The 19,146-nt window shown below is 47.6% G+C and overlaps 1 protein-coding gene across 2 annotated transcripts in view; it reads left to right on the forward strand.

Annotated features, from left to right (window-relative positions):
* Window positions 1-19,146, forward strand: part of ATOH8 (atonal bHLH transcription factor 8) — a 42,120-nt gene that overhangs the window by 13,191 nt on the left and 9,783 nt on the right. The window contains exon 2 of one of the 2 annotated variants that reach the window (XM_036748381.1): window positions 3,928-4,119. In XM_036748381.1, the coding sequence (XP_036604276.1) occupies window positions 3,928-4,119 (192 nt within the window). Of the gene's footprint in view, window positions 1-3,927; window positions 4,135-19,146 lie in introns of those variants that run through there. The other variant, XM_036748380.1, reaches the window with a different exon arrangement.

Below are 19,146 nucleotides of genomic sequence, written 5' to 3' on the forward strand. Positions count from 1 at the left end.
AGGCAGGGCCGGCTCTCACGCTGCCTGCCCTTGCTATCACCACCTTCCAGTCAGCGTCAGGCAGCTGCTAACCAGCTCACCTCCCCCTGTGCTCATTCCTCTGGATTCCTCTACTCTCACCTCCCATTTGTGCCCATCTGGACCCAGGGCTGGGCTCTCAGCTGTTCCCTGAGGCCTTCCCCTCCTGGAGGCCTGGCCTGGGGAACTTGGGCGTGATGCAGGGGGCTGCAGCCCTGGGGCTACTCACCCCCAGCCCCAGGGACTGGTACCTTTCCTGTAGAGCACGCCTTGTTTATTTGTCTGAGCTGATAAAGGAGTTTGGAGCAGGGAGGGGGGAAGCACCGTGTTCCCCTGGATTCTTGCTGGGAACAACCTCGACTCATTGTTCTGCCAACTTTTCTTGGATAGGCCTGGGTGGGAGGGGGCAGCAGGGACCTTGGAATGTCCTGGAGTTGCCTTGTTCTTCTGGTGGGGTCTCCTTCTAAGAGGTTGTGTGGTGTAAGGAGATAAGGTGCTGGCCGTAGAGTCAGGAAGACCTTCGTTCCCTTCCCACCGGTGACATTTCCTGGCTGGGAGACCTGGCACGGGGAACCAAAGCTCACCTCTCGGAGCTTGGGCTTTTTCATCTATACAATGGGGATGAGAATGCCTGTAGTACCACCTTCTCAGAGGAGTACTGTGAGGCTCAAATGAAATCGGCTCCTCAGAGCCTTAGGGGCCCTTCCTGGGCTTGATTTGAATTCAGCCTAGGAAGCTTTATTAATCATCTACCAAGGGGCAGCAAGCCCTGTGATAGGTTCTGGGGATTCAAAGGTAAAAGTGCCAATTATCTCTGTCCTCCAGGAGCTTACTTTCTATCTGAGGGAGATTGTGCATAAATAGTTAGGAGTTTGAATTGCTCTATTTCCTAGTGGTGGGACCTTGCCCAGGTCTTCTTTCTGAGGAAATTGAGTTTTACCTCACCTGCAAAAGAAGGCAGTTGGATTAGGTAACCCATGAGGTCCCTTCAACTTCAACTCCAAATTAATAATGCTTTGAACTCTGAGAATCTTTGATTCTGAGAGGCATTGTGGTCCAGTGGGAAAGCACTCCAGATTTGCAGTCAGAAGACCAGGGTTCAAATCCCTCTGACTGTGTATGATCTTGGGCAATTCACATGACATCTCTGGGCCTCAGTTTCCTTATCTGTAAAATGAAGGGTTAGATGTGATGGCCTCTAAATGTATGATCCCGTGACTCTAATTTGGGGTCAAAACAAAACTAGGTGTAGCTATGAAGTAATGGTATGTGTGAGTGTGTGTGTACTTGGTAAGCTAGCTCGAAAGACCAGTCCCAAAGGATAATTCATTTCAGTAATGTTTGGATTCCCCTTAGGAACCTCATGTACCAAACTCTTGATATCAAAGAGTACTCTGAGCCTGGGTGAAAGGGGACAGGCCCTGCTGACTTAGGCAGAGAAGAATTACTCAACCAGGAGTATAACTGGGGCACTGGCGTTGACTCAGAGACCATTTGGATATTCTGAAAGACCCTTCGCTCATTCAGCTGACAGTATCTGCCAATCCCAACTCTCTATTATAATAGTCTATCTCCCCAGCACTGCGCTTTCTAGATTATACTATAAGAATCCACACTTGTCTGGACATCTGTGACCTTGACAAGTGACCTCACATCCTTTTCTTAGGTGTTTTTTCCTCTCTTATCATCATCTTTAACACCCCCCCCCACTAGATTAGTATATTTAAAGTACAAACCAATATTCCCTAGAAGTTGTCTCTCAAATATTTGTAGGAGGACAGTTGGGAGTCAGTCGGGGCAGACTGAGACACAGTTGCAAAGCATATAAAATTTATCTTCTCTCACCCCAGCCTTTTCAACTCCTTCACTTAAGGAAGCCTCAGGTGCAGCAATATTGGTGGGAGGAAAGGACAGAGATCAGGGAATGGGGACAGAGAAGGAGACAACAGAGTATTGGACTGTTTCACAGAATACATTCTCCTCAGATGAAATTCAGAACCAGTAAATGTCAAGTCTTATACTTGGGCTCAAAAAGTCAACTTCCCAAGTATAGGATGGGAGAGACAGCAGTTGTTCTGGAAAAGAGCAGAGGCCTTTAGTCAGTGGTTGGATTCAATAAATTAACAATCGTTTCTCCACAAAACCAAGCCCTGCCCCCTCCACCCACAACAACCCATTTGCTGAAGTCAACCTAAAATTAGGTACTGGTTCTGCCAAACCGGTGTGAACCAGCTGAGTCCCACCACTGCCTTTAGTGGACTGAAATCTCAAAGCATCAGCAGGGTCATGTGGCTGCCAAAAAAGCTAATGTAATTTGGTGATGCATTAAGAGATACCTAGATTCCAGGAATAGAAAGGTGATAGACCAACAACGTACTCTGCCCCTCATTTAGAATATTATGTTCAGTTCTGTGAAGAAGTGTTTAAGAAGGACATTGATTAGTTTTCTTGGCAAAGATACTGGACTGATTCGCCATTTCCTTCTCTAGGTCATTTTGCAGGTAATGAAATTGAGGCAAACAGGGTTAAGTGACTAGCCCAGGGTTACACAGCTAGTAAGTGTCTGAGGCCAGATTTGAACTCATAAAGAGGAGTTAGGAAGATCTGAGTTCAAATTTGGCTTCAGAGTCTAGCTGTGTGACCCTGGGTAAGTTACGTCACCTCTGTTTGTCTCAGTTTCATCATATGAAAAATGACGATAATAATTAGCACCTGTTGTGAGGAATAAACAGGATAATATTTGTAAAAAGCTCTCAGGACAGTATCTGCCATATAATAAGTATTATGTAAATGTTAGCTATTGTTGCCCAGAGCAGTGGCGTCCAATTCTAAAGTCAAAGAGCAAGTTGTCTAATTGATGTTCAGTTGGCGTATTTCCACTCCCAGTAAACCAAGCAGTGGAGTTCCAGTGCTACTTTGTGGCACTCTCTAGTGTAGCTTGGTCTGGATTAGCGGGAATAAGAAATCCTCTGAAATGGCTGCATTATTCAGATTCACACTGCGTGTTTCCATTGGGCTGGAACCAGCTGCCTTATTTTACATAGTTATAAGTTTGAAAGGTATGAGGTCAAATACGTTGGCTCACTTCAGGGGATTCCTTATTCGAACTAATTGGGACCTAGCTGTATTACAAATGTCCCTTGTTATCTTGCCAGGATCTCTGTGGAGCTAGGGTAGGCCCTTGGGCCAGTTCCTGGGCTCTGAGTCCCAGGTTAGTTCTTAAAGGGCCCCAGGGATTTCTCAGATGTAGCATACCTTCAGATGCTTCTGAGCACCTCTTCAGAGAAGAAGTATTTTGTGTGGAAAATTCAAAATTCTGACTATTCTCGTCCAGGACAACCTTGCTTTTCCAACAACCCCTTATTGTGTTAGAGTGAGAGGTAACTAGGCCTCTCTTTTAATGATGATGGTGATGTTGATGATAAATAGCATTTATATAGGGCTCTTAAGGATTGCTTTAGGCATGTTATCTCATTTATGAATTTAGTCATTCAGTCAGTAAACATTTATTAAACGCCTATTGTTTGCCAAGCACCGAGGTATATTTTGGGGATACAAAGAAAGGAAACAGACCCTGCTCTCAAAGCATCTCATAATCCAATGGAAAAAAACCCAGTCCTTAAGAGCCTTATATAAAGGGCACTGGATTCAGAGTTGGATGACCTGAGTTCAAATCCCAGCTCTGCCCCAGGTGTGATTTTAGGCAAGTCCTTTATGTGTCCTGGGTTCCAGTTTCCTCATGTGTAAAATGAGGTGGCTGGACCACATGGCCTCTACTGAATCTTCTAACCCTGAATCTATGATTCTAAGTTGGAACCAATGCAAAGACATCGCCTCCATGTTTTATGTCTCTCCGTCATTCATCTGTCACCAGACCTCGCCCTAAATGTTTTCTGTTGTCCTTTCTAGGTTCCCTGCTATTCTTATGGTCAGAAGTTGTCCAAACTGGCCATCTTGAGGATAGCCTGTAACTATATCCTTTCCCTGGCCAGGCTGGCTGACCTGGACTACAGTGCTGACCACAGTAACATGAGCTTCTCTGAATGTGTGGAACAGTGTACCCGGACCTTGCAAGCAGAAGGCAGGTCCAAGAAGAGGAAGGTAGGTTCTGGGTGACACTACGGGGATGACTTCACCATGACCTTGGAGGGGAGAAGAAGGGAAAGGTGGTTTATGATTTTCAAGGGTCTGTTTGATGGAGGTCTTCTCTAACCTTGCCGTAGGAGGGTATGCCTACTGTGACAGGGGCAGCCAGCCTGCAGGAGCTCTGGAGATGGAAGGCATGAGTCCTCCAGGGCCTGGCCATTGGGTTATGGGAGAAGAAGAGGGCTATATGGAGTGAAGTGGCTCTGGCCATCCACATGCAGTGGACCTCCTGAGACACTGGCCAATCAGCACAGCAGTGAGGGGATCCTTTCTCTAATGGACATTAAAAAAATTTTTTTTGGTAACCCTAGGTTACTCACATCCGTGGGACTGTGTTCTAGGTAGAACCATAGTCCTCATAACAAGGGCCCTCTCTTTGGAACATTAATTGCTTAAGCGTGTAACTTGAAGTGAATCACCTAATTTCTCTGGGCCTTGGTTTTCCCATCTGTAAAGTGAAAGGATTATACCCAATAATCAGCCTAGCTGATACTGTGTAATTAAAGATTTATGTTCTTTAATGAGGGTTCTGCCAGGTTACTGTGCTGTTGGGATTACTGGCTATGTGCAGTTGGGCCTTAGTTTCTCGTCTGCAGAATGGGGTTGGACTAGATCTTTAGGGTTTCTGCTAGCTGGAGGCATTTTTTGATTTCTTATCTAATGAGACCTGGTTGGAATGAGGCTGGCAGCAGAGAGGTGCCAACTACCCTTCTCAAGGGTAGGACCAATGAGAACATATGAGATCCCATCCCACTCACTTAAGAAACTGGGGCTAGAATCACAGGATCTCAGAATTGGAGGGTTTCCAGTCCGATGGAGAATTCCCTCTAAGATCTGTCTAGCAAGGTCCTCTAGCCTTTGTTTGAAGCCTTCAAGAAGAGGGAAAACCACTGTTTCCTCAGGCAGCATGGTCCACTTTGGGACACCCACAGTCTTTGGAGGATTTTCTACACTTCAAGCTTAAATTGGCCTCTTTACAACCTGACCTGTGCATTGCTCTTAGCGAAGCCATTGGGACAAAGCAGACCAGCCTAATCCCTTTCCCATTGACAGCCCTTGAAAAGCTAGCCCGGCAAAGGTCTGCAGCCTTTTCCCCATCTCAAGGCTGACCAAGATGGGGAAAGAGTGGGGAGAGGGGAGGGAGGAGGGGATTTTGTATGCTAGGGAGGCAGGGGGGTCAATCAGTCAACAACCAGTGATTAAGTGCCTACTAAGCGCTAGGACACAAAGAAAGGTACGATACAGGCCTTGCTCTCCAGAAGCTCTCAATTTCACAAGAGAGACGCCATTGGAACAACTATGTACATGTAAGATACATGCAGGGTAAACATCCTCGATCTGAAGTCAGATGGCCTGGCTTCTAGTCCCAAGCTGCATGGCCTTGGGCAAGTCTCTTCCCTTCCCTGGTTTGCTCCTCTGTAAAAGGAGGGAGTTGGACTTAGTGATTTAGTGTGAGGTGCCTTACTTCCAGCTCCAAAGCTGGGCTCTGGCCTTCCCTCCACCCTACCTGCTTCCTTTGCCCAGGCACAGATCCATTCTTTGTCTACACCATCGCTGACCTCTTGCTTTCTCGGGGGCTCACCCTGACTACCTGGGGCCCCAGTCATCTGGCTCTGGGATGGGTGGGTCCATCTAGGAGCTGTTGCTGGGGCTCAAGCCTGTGATGGGGGGGCTTCGGGGAGGGTACCCCAGCCTGACCGGGCCTCCCCCTGGAGCTGCCTTCTGGAGCCCCCTTTGTTCCCTTGCCCCACATCCTTCAGGAGCCCCCGGCCCAAGCCTCGTGGGCGCTGTCGGATGAGTGGGCTGGCCGATCACTAATTGTGGTGCGCATTCCGGCCACTTATTTGCCGCGGGACCAATTAGATGAAATCACCATCAAGCTGGGGGTGAGAAAGGAAGCCTAGCCCGGGCTGGCTTTCCTCTGGCTGTGTGACATGGACAAATTAGGGCTGTGATTGATGCCCCGCACCACCACAGCCGTCCCAGTAGCCGGCGGCCCTCAGCGACAAAAGGAGTGTTGTAAACTCTGAGTGAACGGCCCCGGGGGTCAGGCAGCAACCAGATTGGGGGGGGAATCAAAGAGGACAGAGGAGAGGGGGCCACCCAGTGCATTTTACAGAGAGGAAATGGAGCACAAAGGACTGGCCTAGGGTCACAGGGGTGACAGAGCTGGGGATTCGAACCCAGAACATCTGACTTCCCCCATCAAAAGGAGAGTTCCTTGAGGGCAGGCTTCCCAGTTTGCCTTCCCTTCTTGCCCTAGCACAGTGCCATTCTGTAATGAATGCTTGTTGACAGACTGACTCCAGCCCTATCATTCTTATGTCTCACCAAGCTGCTCCCTTGGAGTGGATAAAGGAGGCTGAAATGAAATGAAGTATGGCCCTAGGATAGGGAGCCTGGACTTCAAGTGAAGAAGACCTGGATCCTACCTCAGATGCCAGCTGTGTGACCCTGGCCAAGTTACTTAACTTCTCAGCCTCAGTTCCTCATCTGTAGAATGAGGGGGTTAGATGAGGTGGCCTTTGAAGCCCCTCCAGCTTTATTGGCCTCCTGGCTCAGCATTCCTGGTACCTCACCTCACCTCCAGGGCAAGCCCTCTTCTATTCAGTAGCGATGATAACAGCTCCAGACAGTGTGGTATAGACAGAGCATGGGGAGTCATCCTTGTCAGGAGTTGGGAAGCCCTGGCTTCAAATCCTGCTTCTGACCCACTCTGGCCCTGGGTCTCAGCCTAGAACTTGCTCCCACTCCCCACTCCTCATGCTCCCACTCCCAATGTTGACGAAATCACGAGTTAGGACAAGAAAAAAAGTCAGTCAACAAGGATGTATTAAGCTCCTACTATGTTAAAGCACCTACCAGTAAAATCACAGATCACACTTTTAAAAACAATACTATTTGTTAGATGCTATGTCATGCCCCTGAAGGAACTCTATTTTACTGAAGACATTTAGTATGTAAACATATATACACAATTATGTGATAACAGAGACAGCACTAACAAACAACTACAGAGAAAAATTGCTAGGTGGATAGATGGATGGATAGATAGGCAAATGAGCAGATGGATGGATAGAGAGGTAGATAGATAGATGGATAGAAAGACTGATGGACAGACGGATGGATACGTAAATGGATAGATAGATGAACAGATGGATGGATGGATGGACAAATAAATGGATAAATAGATAGGTAGATGAATCTAGTTGTTGTCCCAGAGACCATAGTAGGGAGTAGGCAGATGGGTGTGTCCAAAGCCTAAAGAGAGAAGAAGAGAGGGAGAAACCACGGTGGATGTGGACTGTCTTCTCCAACCCCATCATGTCTATTCCCATATTCCACTCTCCTTCTCAGTGTGTTTTACTGGCCAGTCACAAGACCTGGGTTTGTTGTGTGATTATAGTTTGGTGGAAAGAGCCTTGTTCTGGGGAGGCCCAGGTTCTAGCCTCTCTGGGGAACCTTGGGCAAATTACTTCCCCCAGCCTCAGTTTCCCTAATTGCAAAATGGGGTTAATAATACTTTCACACCAGACTTTAACTTCAAGTCATCTGACTGTGAATATAGCATTCTTTCTGTATCTTCCTCCTCAAAATGCTATGTGAAACCACTTTGAAAACTGGAGCACCCAGTATTCGTGTGAATTACTGTTCTTTGTCCTAGTTGGATAGATGTTCAGGTTCAGTTGAGATGGTCCTATGTCCTTATGACCAGTACTAAGTGGGCAGGTGTCCCCAGAGATGTCCCTGCTAATTCAACTCTAGCCTTTCCCTATTTAATAACTATCTGTAGCTAAGTTAATGAATTCCAATGAATAAAATACAATCTTTTTTTTCTTTTTCTCCCATGTCAGTTGAGGCCCATCTGGCCACTTCCCCGCCCCTCCAACTAGAGTATAAGTAACCCCTTATAACAGATATCTATATACAATCAGACAAAAGAAGAAGAAAAAAGAGCCCCTTGGTAGGGAGTGGGTAGAGTGGCTGGGGCTTCTCAGAGCTCCTACTCTCTGGAATGGCTCCTGTCTGCCAGGAGGAATTTCCCTAGGAAGCCAGGCCCTGAGGCAGAGTTTCCAAGGGCTCAGGTCCCTGCTAATCCTTCCCTGCCCCCACATGAAAAATAAACGTGCCCCATGAGCTAGTAACCTCCCAGGACTCTGGGCACATGTCCATCTGCCCCCTGGGGGAGTCTGATTCTGGGAACTCTTACATAGCTTACATTGAGGGTCATAGGACTGAAAGCTGGAAAGGGGTCCAAGAGATTATTTGGTCCTCTGACTCCTAACCTTGTCCTTTTATCAGTAGCTATGTGTTCTCACCATTGGACAACACTGCCTCCACCTGAACGGATGTACACTTTGGGGCAGTGGAAAGGGTGCTAAACTTTCCTACTGGTCCAGAAGTCCTGAGTTGAGTTCAGACCCATGCTTTGTGACTTCTTATCTGTGTGACCTTGGGCAAGTCACTTGGCCTCTGGGACTCAGTTTCCTCATCTGTAAAGTGAAAAGTGGGTCTCAATGAGCTATGAGGTCCCTTCCAGTTCAGATATATGATGCTATCTGAGTGTAAGGGGAGTCAAAAGAGGCCTGAAGTCATGGAACTCCCTGATTTAGAAAGAGAGAAGGAATCATAGAGCTGTAGGATCATAGATGCATGTTAGAGGCATTTGAGTCAATCACCTAATTTTATAGACAAGGACACTGAGGCCCAGAGCAGTTAAATGACTTACCCCAGGTAAATGTTTGAGGTGGGGTCAGAACCCAGGTCTTCCAGATTCAAAAGTCATCACCTTCACTCTTGAAGTCCCACCCCCCTCATTGTTCAGGTAAACAGATGCCCAGAGCAGGGGAAAAGTCATGCTTTTGTCAGGTCTTCATGAACCTCCACAGTCTAGGGCCATGTTTCCTTTGCAGCCTCTTCCTCCTCACCCCATCCTCTTTGGGCCTGCCAAACTGGATTTTCTCACCTTTGCATCTTAGCCTACATCTGCCCCCCACTTCCTCCCTGGCTTTGCCCCTTGGCTCCCTACGCAGCCTTTAAAATGCAACTCCAAGCCTTTCTGGATCCCTGATTTGGGTTATAATCTCTGCCTCTACCTCCTTCAATGGTACTCTTCTCCCTCCCCAAAGCATTTTTTTTCTGAGTTTTTGTGTCCTATTGACTTATTAGAGTTATCTATGGATGCAAGCTATCTTCTGCTATTAGATTATAAACTCTGTGAGGGCAGGGGTCATTTCCCTAGCACCCAGCACTGTGACCTATCCACAATGGGGATAGGGAAGGGACTAGACCAGTGGTTTCAGTGGTGGAATCCACCAGTGGGGAAACTCCCTTTACTCATCCAGACTGACCTCTTCTCTGCAGCCCTGGTCTTAAAGAGTTGCCCAGAACATTGAGAGGTTCAATGACTTCCTTGTCCAGGGTCATACAGCCTATTTATTTCAGAGGCTGAATTTGAATACAGGACTTCCTGGTTGCAAGGCCAGCTCTCTGCTATATAACCCTGCTTCTGCACACACAGTAGGAGGAGAAGGGAATGAATATTTATAAAGCACCTACTGTGTTCTGGGCAATTCACTAGGTTCTGAGATTTCAAGTACAAAGGGAAGATGGTCCCTACCCTCATTCTGCAGGCAGATACAAAATAAATGCCAAGTAATTTGGTGGGGGGTGAGGGGAGAACAACTGGTGTGGGAAGGGGATCAGGAAAGATGTAGAAGGTGGTGCTTCAGCAGAACCTTAAAAATATCAAGAGATTCTAAGAGGAGGCAATGAGGAGGAAGGGGCATTGGAGGCTTGGAGGACAGCCATTGCAAGGATTCGGAGATGGGAGTTCAAGGAACAGAAAGAAGGTCGGTCTGGTTGGACCAGAGAGTGTGTGAAGGGGTGCAATGGGTAAGCAAGGTATTGCATTGGCAGCAAGGTGGAAGGGAGAGTGTGGACTCCCCCATAGTCCTGGCTTTGTTGCCACTTCACTGTGTGACCCCAAGCAGGTCCCTTCTTCTCCCCGGCCCTGGGTCTTTATACAACGAGGGGACTTTGGACTAGGTGATTCCTAAGCTCTCTTCCAGCTTCGGCATCTACTGACCCAATTCCACAATCGTGCTGAGAAGACTGTGCCACATAATGGAGCTTGGGCCTCCTCCCCCCAACAGAGCAGACAGGGCTCTGAGCGGGAAAGCTGTGCTCCTTTCTTCATAACCCTTTTCATCTAATCCTACCCCCTCCAACTTCTGCCTGAATGACTCAGATCCTTTCCCTGACCCCATTCTTCCCTCTGGCTTTCATCGGAGACCCAGATTTGGAGGATTACAGGGTGGGCAGGGCTAGTGGGAAAGGACATTTGCTTGGGTGGCAAGACTCACAGGCCCCTCATTGCCTGGGAACAGTCAAATTCCAAATGGCTGGAAGAGAACACTCCCTTTCCCTCCCTCTCTCACTTTTCTTCCCCCCCTCCTTTTTCTCCTTCCTCCTTCCCTTCTTCACTCCCCCTCTTCCTTTCTTCCTCTCCCTCTCTCTCCCTCTCTTACTTTTATTCCCCCTCCCCTCCCCCTCCCTCCTTTTTCTCCTCCCTCCTTCCCTTTTTATCTCTCCCTCCCTTCTTCTCTCCCCCTCCCTCTTCCTTTCTTCCTCTCCCTCTCTTTTATTCCCCCTCCCCCTCCCTCCTTTTTCTCCTCCCTCCTTCCCTTCTCTCTCCCTCCCTTCTTCTCTCCCCTTCCCTCTTCCTTTCTTCCTCTCCCTCTTCCTCCCTCTCTCGCTTTTCTCCCCCCTCCTCTCCCTCCCTCTTCCTTTCTTCCTCTCTAACCCCCTCCCTTCTTCTCTCCCCCTCCATCTTCCTTTCTTCCTCTCCCTTTCACTCTCTCTTCCAGACAACTTCTCTTAGATGTCCAAGTCTGTGAAGTCTGTCCATATTGGGGGAGTGAGAACAAACAAATACCAAATTATCTTCTGAGCATAACAATGGATGCAATTTCTCTTTCCTGGCATCTGATGACATCGCCATTTGCCACCAGCTGTTTGTCTGAAGGCAAAGACTTCAGCTGCTGTTTCTCCTTTCATATGTGACACTGTTCACGGGAGATCTTGGATCACAAGAACAGCTTGAATTTCTAGAGCACTTTATGGCTTACAAATTACTCTCCTCCTCTCAGCCTGGTGGTAAATATTCTTTTCCCCCATTTTGACGATAACACTTAAAGAAGGTTGCAATTGAGGTTTTGAGAGTTTGAGGAACTGGCCCACAAGAGGCAGAGATTGTAGTATGGTAGGAAAAGCGTTGGATTTGGGGTCAGAGGTCCTGACTGCTGCTGACTTCCTGACCTTAAAGAAGTTTTCATCTCTCTGGGTCTCAGTTTCCTTATCTGTAAAATGATGAGTTGGTTTAGATGGCCTCTGAGTACCCTTCCAAATTTAGATTTTCTGATCCTATAATTAGATGACCTCCCAGTTCATTTTTAGCTCAAAATCACACAAGAAGTAGGTGGCAGGTCTGGGGTCCATGGGATTTGGGATTGAAACCTTCTAGATCATCTAATCCAGGCCCCTTGTTGTACAGTTAAAGAAACAGAGGCCCAGAGAGGGCAAGTCACTTGCCTCAGGTCACAAAGTAAGGGGCAGAGCTGAGATTTGAACTCAGGGCTTTTGACTTCAGATGAAATGTTTTTCCTACTATGTCACATTCCCTGAGTTTTCCTTTGTACATTTCTGCTCTGTTCCAGTGTATGTATTCATCAACTTTTAGGGGAATTTGGACTTAGGGGAAGATGTTTTTTTTCCATTCTTCTATTCAAATTCCCTCCTGCCTACTCTCCCTTCCATGTGAATGGACGTGCCTAATAGACTGAGAGAGAGACAGAGAGAGAGAGAGAGAGAGAGAGAGAGAGAGAGAGAGAGAGAGAGAGAGAAAGACATGGAGAAAGACACACAGAGGAAGACAGAGAGATGGAGGAAAAAGAAAGAGACAGAGAGAGGGAGACAGAGGACAGAGCCACAGATAGACAAATAGGGAGATGGGGAGAGAGAGAGAGAGAGAGAGAGAGAGAGAGAGAGAGAGAGACGTGCTGAGGAGTTCCCACTCAGAAAACAAATGTAACAAACCACAGGATACACACAGTGATTAACTAACACAAGTGATCCAAGAAATACAGACATCCTCAGTGAAATGCACACCCATCGCTTTGAAATGTACACGATCCCCACAGTTTCAGAGCCACACACGCAAGTCAAGCCAGACAACTGAAGATTCAACGGATACAGCTTTAAAAGGATACAAAAACACACTTGGAAGCAAACACCCCATCAGCCCTCCACAACATTATTCCATCCGTCCCCAGAGCCTTTGCCCCCCATTTCCTCACTCCCCTCCCCTCAGCCTATAACCCCTTTTAGAAGCCTAGAAACCAAAGAAACTTAGAGGTCATCTCATCCAGGACCCTCATTCCACAGTAAACTATGGCCTGTGGGAATATGGCTTGCCTAAAGTCATTCACATTTGGTTTTATGCCTTTCTAACGCATTTATAATAGTGCATGTTAATAACATAAGGCAGAAACGGGACCTGGGTTCAAGTCCCACCTCTGACTCAAACTGTCTGTGTGACTCTGGGCAAGTCACTTAAAACCTCTCGGTGAGCCAAGAGACTCTAAGACTAACCTAAGGGTTGCTCTCAATGGGCAGTTGTGTTACTTGTGTTTCTCTGTGCAGGCTGGGACTGTCTTTATCTAGACCATATATCTCCTCCGATGTGTCTTGTCTAAACTTTGTAGCTCCCTCAATACAAGTGTGATTTTGTAGGTGTAGGGAATTCTCTGTATGGGCAATCCCTTCATAGATCTACAACTTAAGTCTTAAAGAGTTGCCTGGGCCACTGAGTGATTTGACCAACAGGATTTGAACCTGGGTCTTCCTGACTCCTTACTGTCTGCGTGCCCTGCCCATAATAGGTACCTCATCCTTCTTCATATCTTTATGGATGTCCTGGGGACATCCCAAACTCGGTCTGACAAAAATGGAACTCATTATCTCCTCCCTCAAACCTCCCCATTTCTCTTGAGGGCATCACTTTCTTAAATTTTCTGGGCCTGGGTGTCCTGCTGTAAAAGGAGAGGACTGGATTTGATTTTTACATTCCCTTCAAACTCTGCATCTATATATGCTTAGCAGACTGCCTGGCATATTGTAAGCACTTAAATTTTCTCTCTCTTTTCTCTCCCTCATTCTCTCTGTCCCTTCTCTTTCCCCTCCCCCTCTCCCTCCCCTCTTTCCCTTTCCCTGTCTGTCTCTCTCCCTCCATCTTGCCATTCATCTAGGGTCTGATTCTTCCAGTCACCCAAGTTGGCCTCATCCTTTCCCTTTCCCTCACCCTGCCCAAGCCCCATAATGGAGCAGTTGCGTGTCTTCCAGTAGAGTATAGACTGCTTGAAGGCAGGGCTTTTTCCTTCTGCCTCTTCATTTCTAATAGCGAATAAATAATCTTGATAAAAGCTGATTGCATTGAATAAGGTGAATGGAATTGCAGTAAGCAGACCTGGGGTCAGAATCCTGTTTCTCTGACCCCAGCCCAGTGGTCTTTTCCCATATACCCCTCTGGCTTTCCTTTCCAGGCCTCCCCCCCCCCCACTCCAGTTCTCCCTTATAAGCTATTCCTCTATTATCCCAACTCTGCTGAGTTGCCCCAACATTGAAGCCACTCGAGCCCTCCCCTCCCCACCCTGCGGCTCCTCCCCCCTGGGCTGCACTATAGAGAAACACGCATGCTTTGATGAAAGCCGTTCTCCCCGGAGCATGGCGTGGTGGTGGGGGGGACCCCACCAGAGTTGGAGCCATCCCTGACTCCAGTTGGGGGGGGGAGAGGAGGGAGACAATAGGGCGGGTGTCTTAAAGCCCTCAGCAAAACCCTCCCCATCTCCCCCGAGCAGCTCGGCTAGAAGCGGTCTTGCATCTGGCGGCAGCTGGGGCGCCGGCCTGCTTCTCATTTGGGCCCCTTTTGGTTTCGATTAGTTGTTCTGTTAGTCAGTAACGCTGTTGAGTACATGGGAGCTGAGCTGGAGCAGAGAGTTTTTTTTTCCCCCTCTCCCTCCCCCTCCCCTCCGCCTCTCTCCCCCTCCCGCCCCCCCCTCCTGGCAGTCGCAGACTCCAGATGTTCAGAACGCTGGTTGGGAAGTTCTCCTGGCGCCACTGAGGGCAGAGGGCAGGGGAAAGGCACGCGAGCTGGAACCAGAAGGACTCAGTCACTGAAGGATTTGGCCGCCTGCCCTGGCCCTCTGCTGGCACATTCCCCAGCTCTCCTCTGGCCATCTGTTCCCCCAAAACACTTTCAGAGCCTCATCATCACTCAGGATACAACATTGAGAGCAGCTGTTTTTGAGGCAGGAGGAAAAACCATGCAAAAGGTCCTTTGTGAGAGAGGAAACTTGGTTATGAATAACAGCCCCGCTGTCAGAGCGCCGCGCCGGCAGCGCGGTGGGACGGCGGGGCTTGGGGCCGGGGTCCTCACGTTTTCTCCACCTTGGCTTTTTTTTTAATGTTCTATTCTCCCCCTCCCCCACATTAACGCGGGTTTTTCTCCAGGTGTGTATAAAGGCCCTCTTTAGTGCTCCCTGTGGCCTTTCGTTCCCTTGGACACTCACCCGGGCTGGGGACCGCTGGAAGGGATGGAGTCCAGTCTGGAGGAGGAGCAGATGAGGCGGCGCCATTGGGGAGGGCCGAGTGTGGAGAGAGCCTGATTGATTTTTAGATTTTAAAAAAGAACAACACGGCAGCAGAAAGTAATTATATCCGTCACCCTAAATAAACCCAGAGCATAAAGCTGTTACAGTGCAGAAGGGGTGGGGAGAGGCAGGGAGAGACTCAACGGGAGAATGATATAGAGACCTTGTCAGTTCATCAGAAGGCTGGCTGAGACCAAATTCTCGTTAATAGCCGCCCCACCCCCACCCCACCCCCCATCCACCCACTGGTTCTGTGGGCAGCTTAGTCTAGCGGCTGTTGAATCGTGCCATGGTGTGCAGTCTTTCTTGAGACTTGGCTAATGGGAGAGCCCTCTGACGTATGTTTGTTGGTGTGAGAAATCGGGGTGCTCTGGGGAGAGTTTGTCGACTTCTTCATCAAGTGAAGTCTCTTTGGGGTCAAGTCTGCTGCCTGGAAAAGTGGCTGGAAGGCCAAAAGGATAGGGCAGAGAGAGAGCAACTGAGTAAATTGCACAACTTCAATTTTCCCCCTCTTTCTCACCGTGCCCCAATACTCCAGAGCTGCCCAGAGTGCAGTTAATTCTGGGGATAGTGTCCTCTTTTTCCCACCTTATTTAACATCTGAAATGGACAGAAACTCCTTTTTGGAGCTGGGATTTCTTCTGTATGTGGTGGCTGACAGTGAGAAGGATCTCAGGCCCCTTGAGGCTGGGGGTGCAGGGGGAAGGGAGGAAGGAAGGAATGTTTTCATGTGTCAGATAATGACAGGACACCCTGAATGTCACGTGGAGTTTTTCTGTTTTTCTCTTTCAGTCCTTTTTCTTCTCTACCTTTTCATCTCCCCCCCCCCCCCCATTACAGGGCAGCCACTCCACTCCAGCAGTGGAAAAAGTCGATCATAAAGTTTGCTGGTGGGTGGTCAGCTTTTTTACAGCCCAAAGCATAGGGATTTGGAGGACCTATTTGCATTTCATCTGTACTTTGCTCAGCCTCCAACACTTCATTTTTCCTTCTTTCCTCTCCTCTGTTTTGCTTTTGGGTTCCAGTTGGAATGAGCAGCAGCCCAAGAAAGGCTAAATATTTATAATTATCCAAATATCAGGGACATCCATCTCATCTGTCCAAAGTGCCTGGGTTCCCCTACAGGATCTGGACAAGTGTTCCTTAGATAGGCTCCCTCTCCTGAGGGGGAGGGGTGGATAGGACCAGTGTGGGGGGCTGAGTTCGAAAAGGTCCCTGGTCAGATGACATCTAGAGTATTGAGTTCAGTGCTGAGAACTGAACTGAGGTAGGACATCAAGAAACTGGACAGCTTCCAGAGAGAGGCAAGCCACTCGCCCTCCACGTGGCAGCCAAGGCACTCCATATGAATTAGAAACTGAGCTCCCGGAGGGCAGGCGCAGCTTTGCTGTTGCTTTTTTTGGTTTGTTTTGACTTTGTGTCTCCAGTGCTTAGCACAGGCCCAGGCAAATAGTAAGTGCTTAATAAATGCTTGTTGACTGTTACTTCTAGGGTCCAATACAAACATTGCTTCACCTCTCAATGCTCTAGGCAGCTCTCTGACTGAACGTTGCCCAGAAAGTGCCAACCTACATTGGTACAGGGAGCTCCTCATCCCAGACTTCCAGTCCCTATTGCTTGCCTCTTCTTTGTTATCTAAGGGGCCACTAAGTGACGCCATTGTGCCCAGAGCGCCAGGCCAGAGTCAGAAAGATGACTTCCAGAGTTCAAATCTAGCCTCAGACACTTACTAGCTGTGTGACCCTGGGCAAGTCACTTCACCTGTTTTTCCTCAGTTTCTTCATCTGTAAAATGGGCTGGAGAAGGCAATGGCAAACCACTTCAGTATATCTAAGAAAACCCCTACACACACATATATTTACATATGCATATGCTGCCATCCCCTAATAGAATGTGAGCTTCTTAAGGGCAGGGGCTGTTTCACTTTTGTCTTTGCAGTCCCATTGCTGGCCCTTAAAATGCTTACTTGTTTGAACCTGGAGGGTTCATTCTACATGAGAAGAAGGTGAAGACAATGGAGACATTTAGAGTGGGAAAGAGGAGACTCAGGGAACATCTTCAAGGACCAGAAAGGCTGGTATATATGTAAGAGGTATTAGCTTTGTTCAGCCTGGACCTAGAAGGGAGGTGGAGATTGCAGAGAGGCAGAGTTAAAAGTGACTTGCCCAGGGTCACGCAGTGTCCGAAGCCAGATTTGAATTCGGGAAGATGAGTCTTCCAGATTCCAAGCATGGTACTCTATCCACTGTACCACCTAGCTGCCTTTGAAGTCAGAGGGCCTGAGTTCAAATCCACCTCAGACACTAAGCTGTGTGATATTGGGCAAGTCACTTAACCTCTGTCTGCCAGTTTCCTCAACTCTAAAATGGGATCATAATAGCACTGACCTTCCAGGTTTGTTGTAAAGATCAAATGAGATAATATTTGTTAAGTACTTAGCACAGTGCCCAGCAAATAGGGGGCACTAAATAAGTGCTTCCTTCTCTCTACCCCCCTCCCTTCCTAAATTCTTTTGTTCCTTCCTTCTTGAAGAACCTGGACCCAAAAGAGATGGACTTTTTTCTCACTCATTGGCCTCTCATGCTCCCACTCAGTATCCTTGGGGAAAATTGCCCTGGTAAGTTTAGCTCATGTCTAGGATGTCCCAAAAGAGTGTAGAAAGGCCCTAAATCTACAATGTAGATTGGGTATAGGATAGCTATTTGTTTTTTCCCAGTATCAAAGACATGCTTAGAATACAAAACAGTCCCAAACTTGCATTGACCAATACCTGAAGTAACTTAGAACTATTCTTTAAAAGTCTCTCAGGAGATTGATACTAAGAGATCAGAACATAAAATAGTTTGCAGGATGCTAAATGGGCATTTCACCTTCGACTCCGCTCAGCACAATCTCCTTCAGGTTCTATGTCTTGTAACAAACCATGCCAGGGGCTGGGCACTCCCCTCTGTTGATGATTGCCTTCTCCTTCAAGAGGCATTATAATAGCCATGGGAGACACCTCCCAGAAGGCAGCTGGCACCGACTGAGTGAGCAAATAGCTCCCAACCTCTTGTACTCACATAGCTGCCTCCAAGGCTAGAAACACCCTTCCCAGGATGACTGTTGAGTCACCTTTGCTCAGGGAAAGATACACAAAGTAGAAGAGGCAGCCAGTAGCCCAAGCCCAGAGGTCAAGCTCACCTAGCTAAACACCTGCTCACCTGTCACATGTGAACATTGATCATTTACACCCTAGCCATCAAGGGAAGTGTGTGTGTGCGTTCATGTGCCTGGTAGGTGGAGGGGAGGGAGGGAGAAAAAGCACATGTTCTAGAAATAAAAAAGAAGAGGGAGAGCAAAAATAGCCCCCTTTCTATAGTGCTGTAAGTTTGCTCACAGCCCTCCCCTCCCCATCACCAAGGTATAACCCAGGATACACCCAGAATTTGCCCCATTATCCCAAATCACCAAGCACTTTGACAAAAGAAGTGGCCCAGGCTCCAGTAAAGGAGGAGGGGGCTCACTTGGTCACTTCCCTTATATTATTGTCTGGGGCAGCTAAGTAGGCAGTGGATAGAGTGCTGGGCCTGGAGTCAGGAAGACTCATTTTCCTGAGTTCAAATCTGGCCTCAGACACTTAGTTGTGTGACCCTGGGCAGATTAGCATTTGAAAGCTAGGCAAGGCCAGCTAGAAGAGGGGATTTTAACCTTTTCGTATGTGTCCTGAGCCCCTTTTCAGTCTATTGAAATCTATAGACCCCTTCTCAAAATGCTTTCAAATGCATAAATAAATAGGATTAGAAAGGTAACCAGTTACAATATATAATCAACAAAGAATATATTTTTTAAAGTTCATGAACCCCAGTTTAAGAATCACAGTGCTACATGTCTTGCCTTCTCTATGGGTGGGGAGTCGGTGGGAGGGAGAGAATTTGGAACTCAAAATTGTTTTTAAAATGGGAAAAAAATTTTTGTGTGTGTGTGTGTGTGTGTGTGTGTGTGTGTGTGTGTGTGTATAAAGGAATCACTGTGTTAGAGAAAGGCCCACTAATTTCAGGAAGAAGTGACATCTAAGGAGAAAGTAAAAGCTATAAAGAAGACACCAAAACTCAAAAAAAGCTAGCAATCTGGGATCATTTGATATAATATTAATAATAGACATTTTAATAGAACTTTAAGGTTTGCCAAATGCTTTTTTTCTGTATGCTATCTCATTTGGTACTCACAATAATGCTGGTAGGGGCTATGATTATTTCTGTTTTACAGATGAGGAAACTGAGGCTGAGAGCCG

The sequence above is a fragment of the Trichosurus vulpecula genome, chromosome 3 (assembly GCF_011100635.1).
Source record: "Trichosurus vulpecula isolate mTriVul1 chromosome 3, mTriVul1.pri, whole genome shotgun sequence".
Taxonomy (NCBI): domain Eukaryota; kingdom Metazoa; phylum Chordata; class Mammalia; order Diprotodontia; family Phalangeridae; genus Trichosurus; species Trichosurus vulpecula.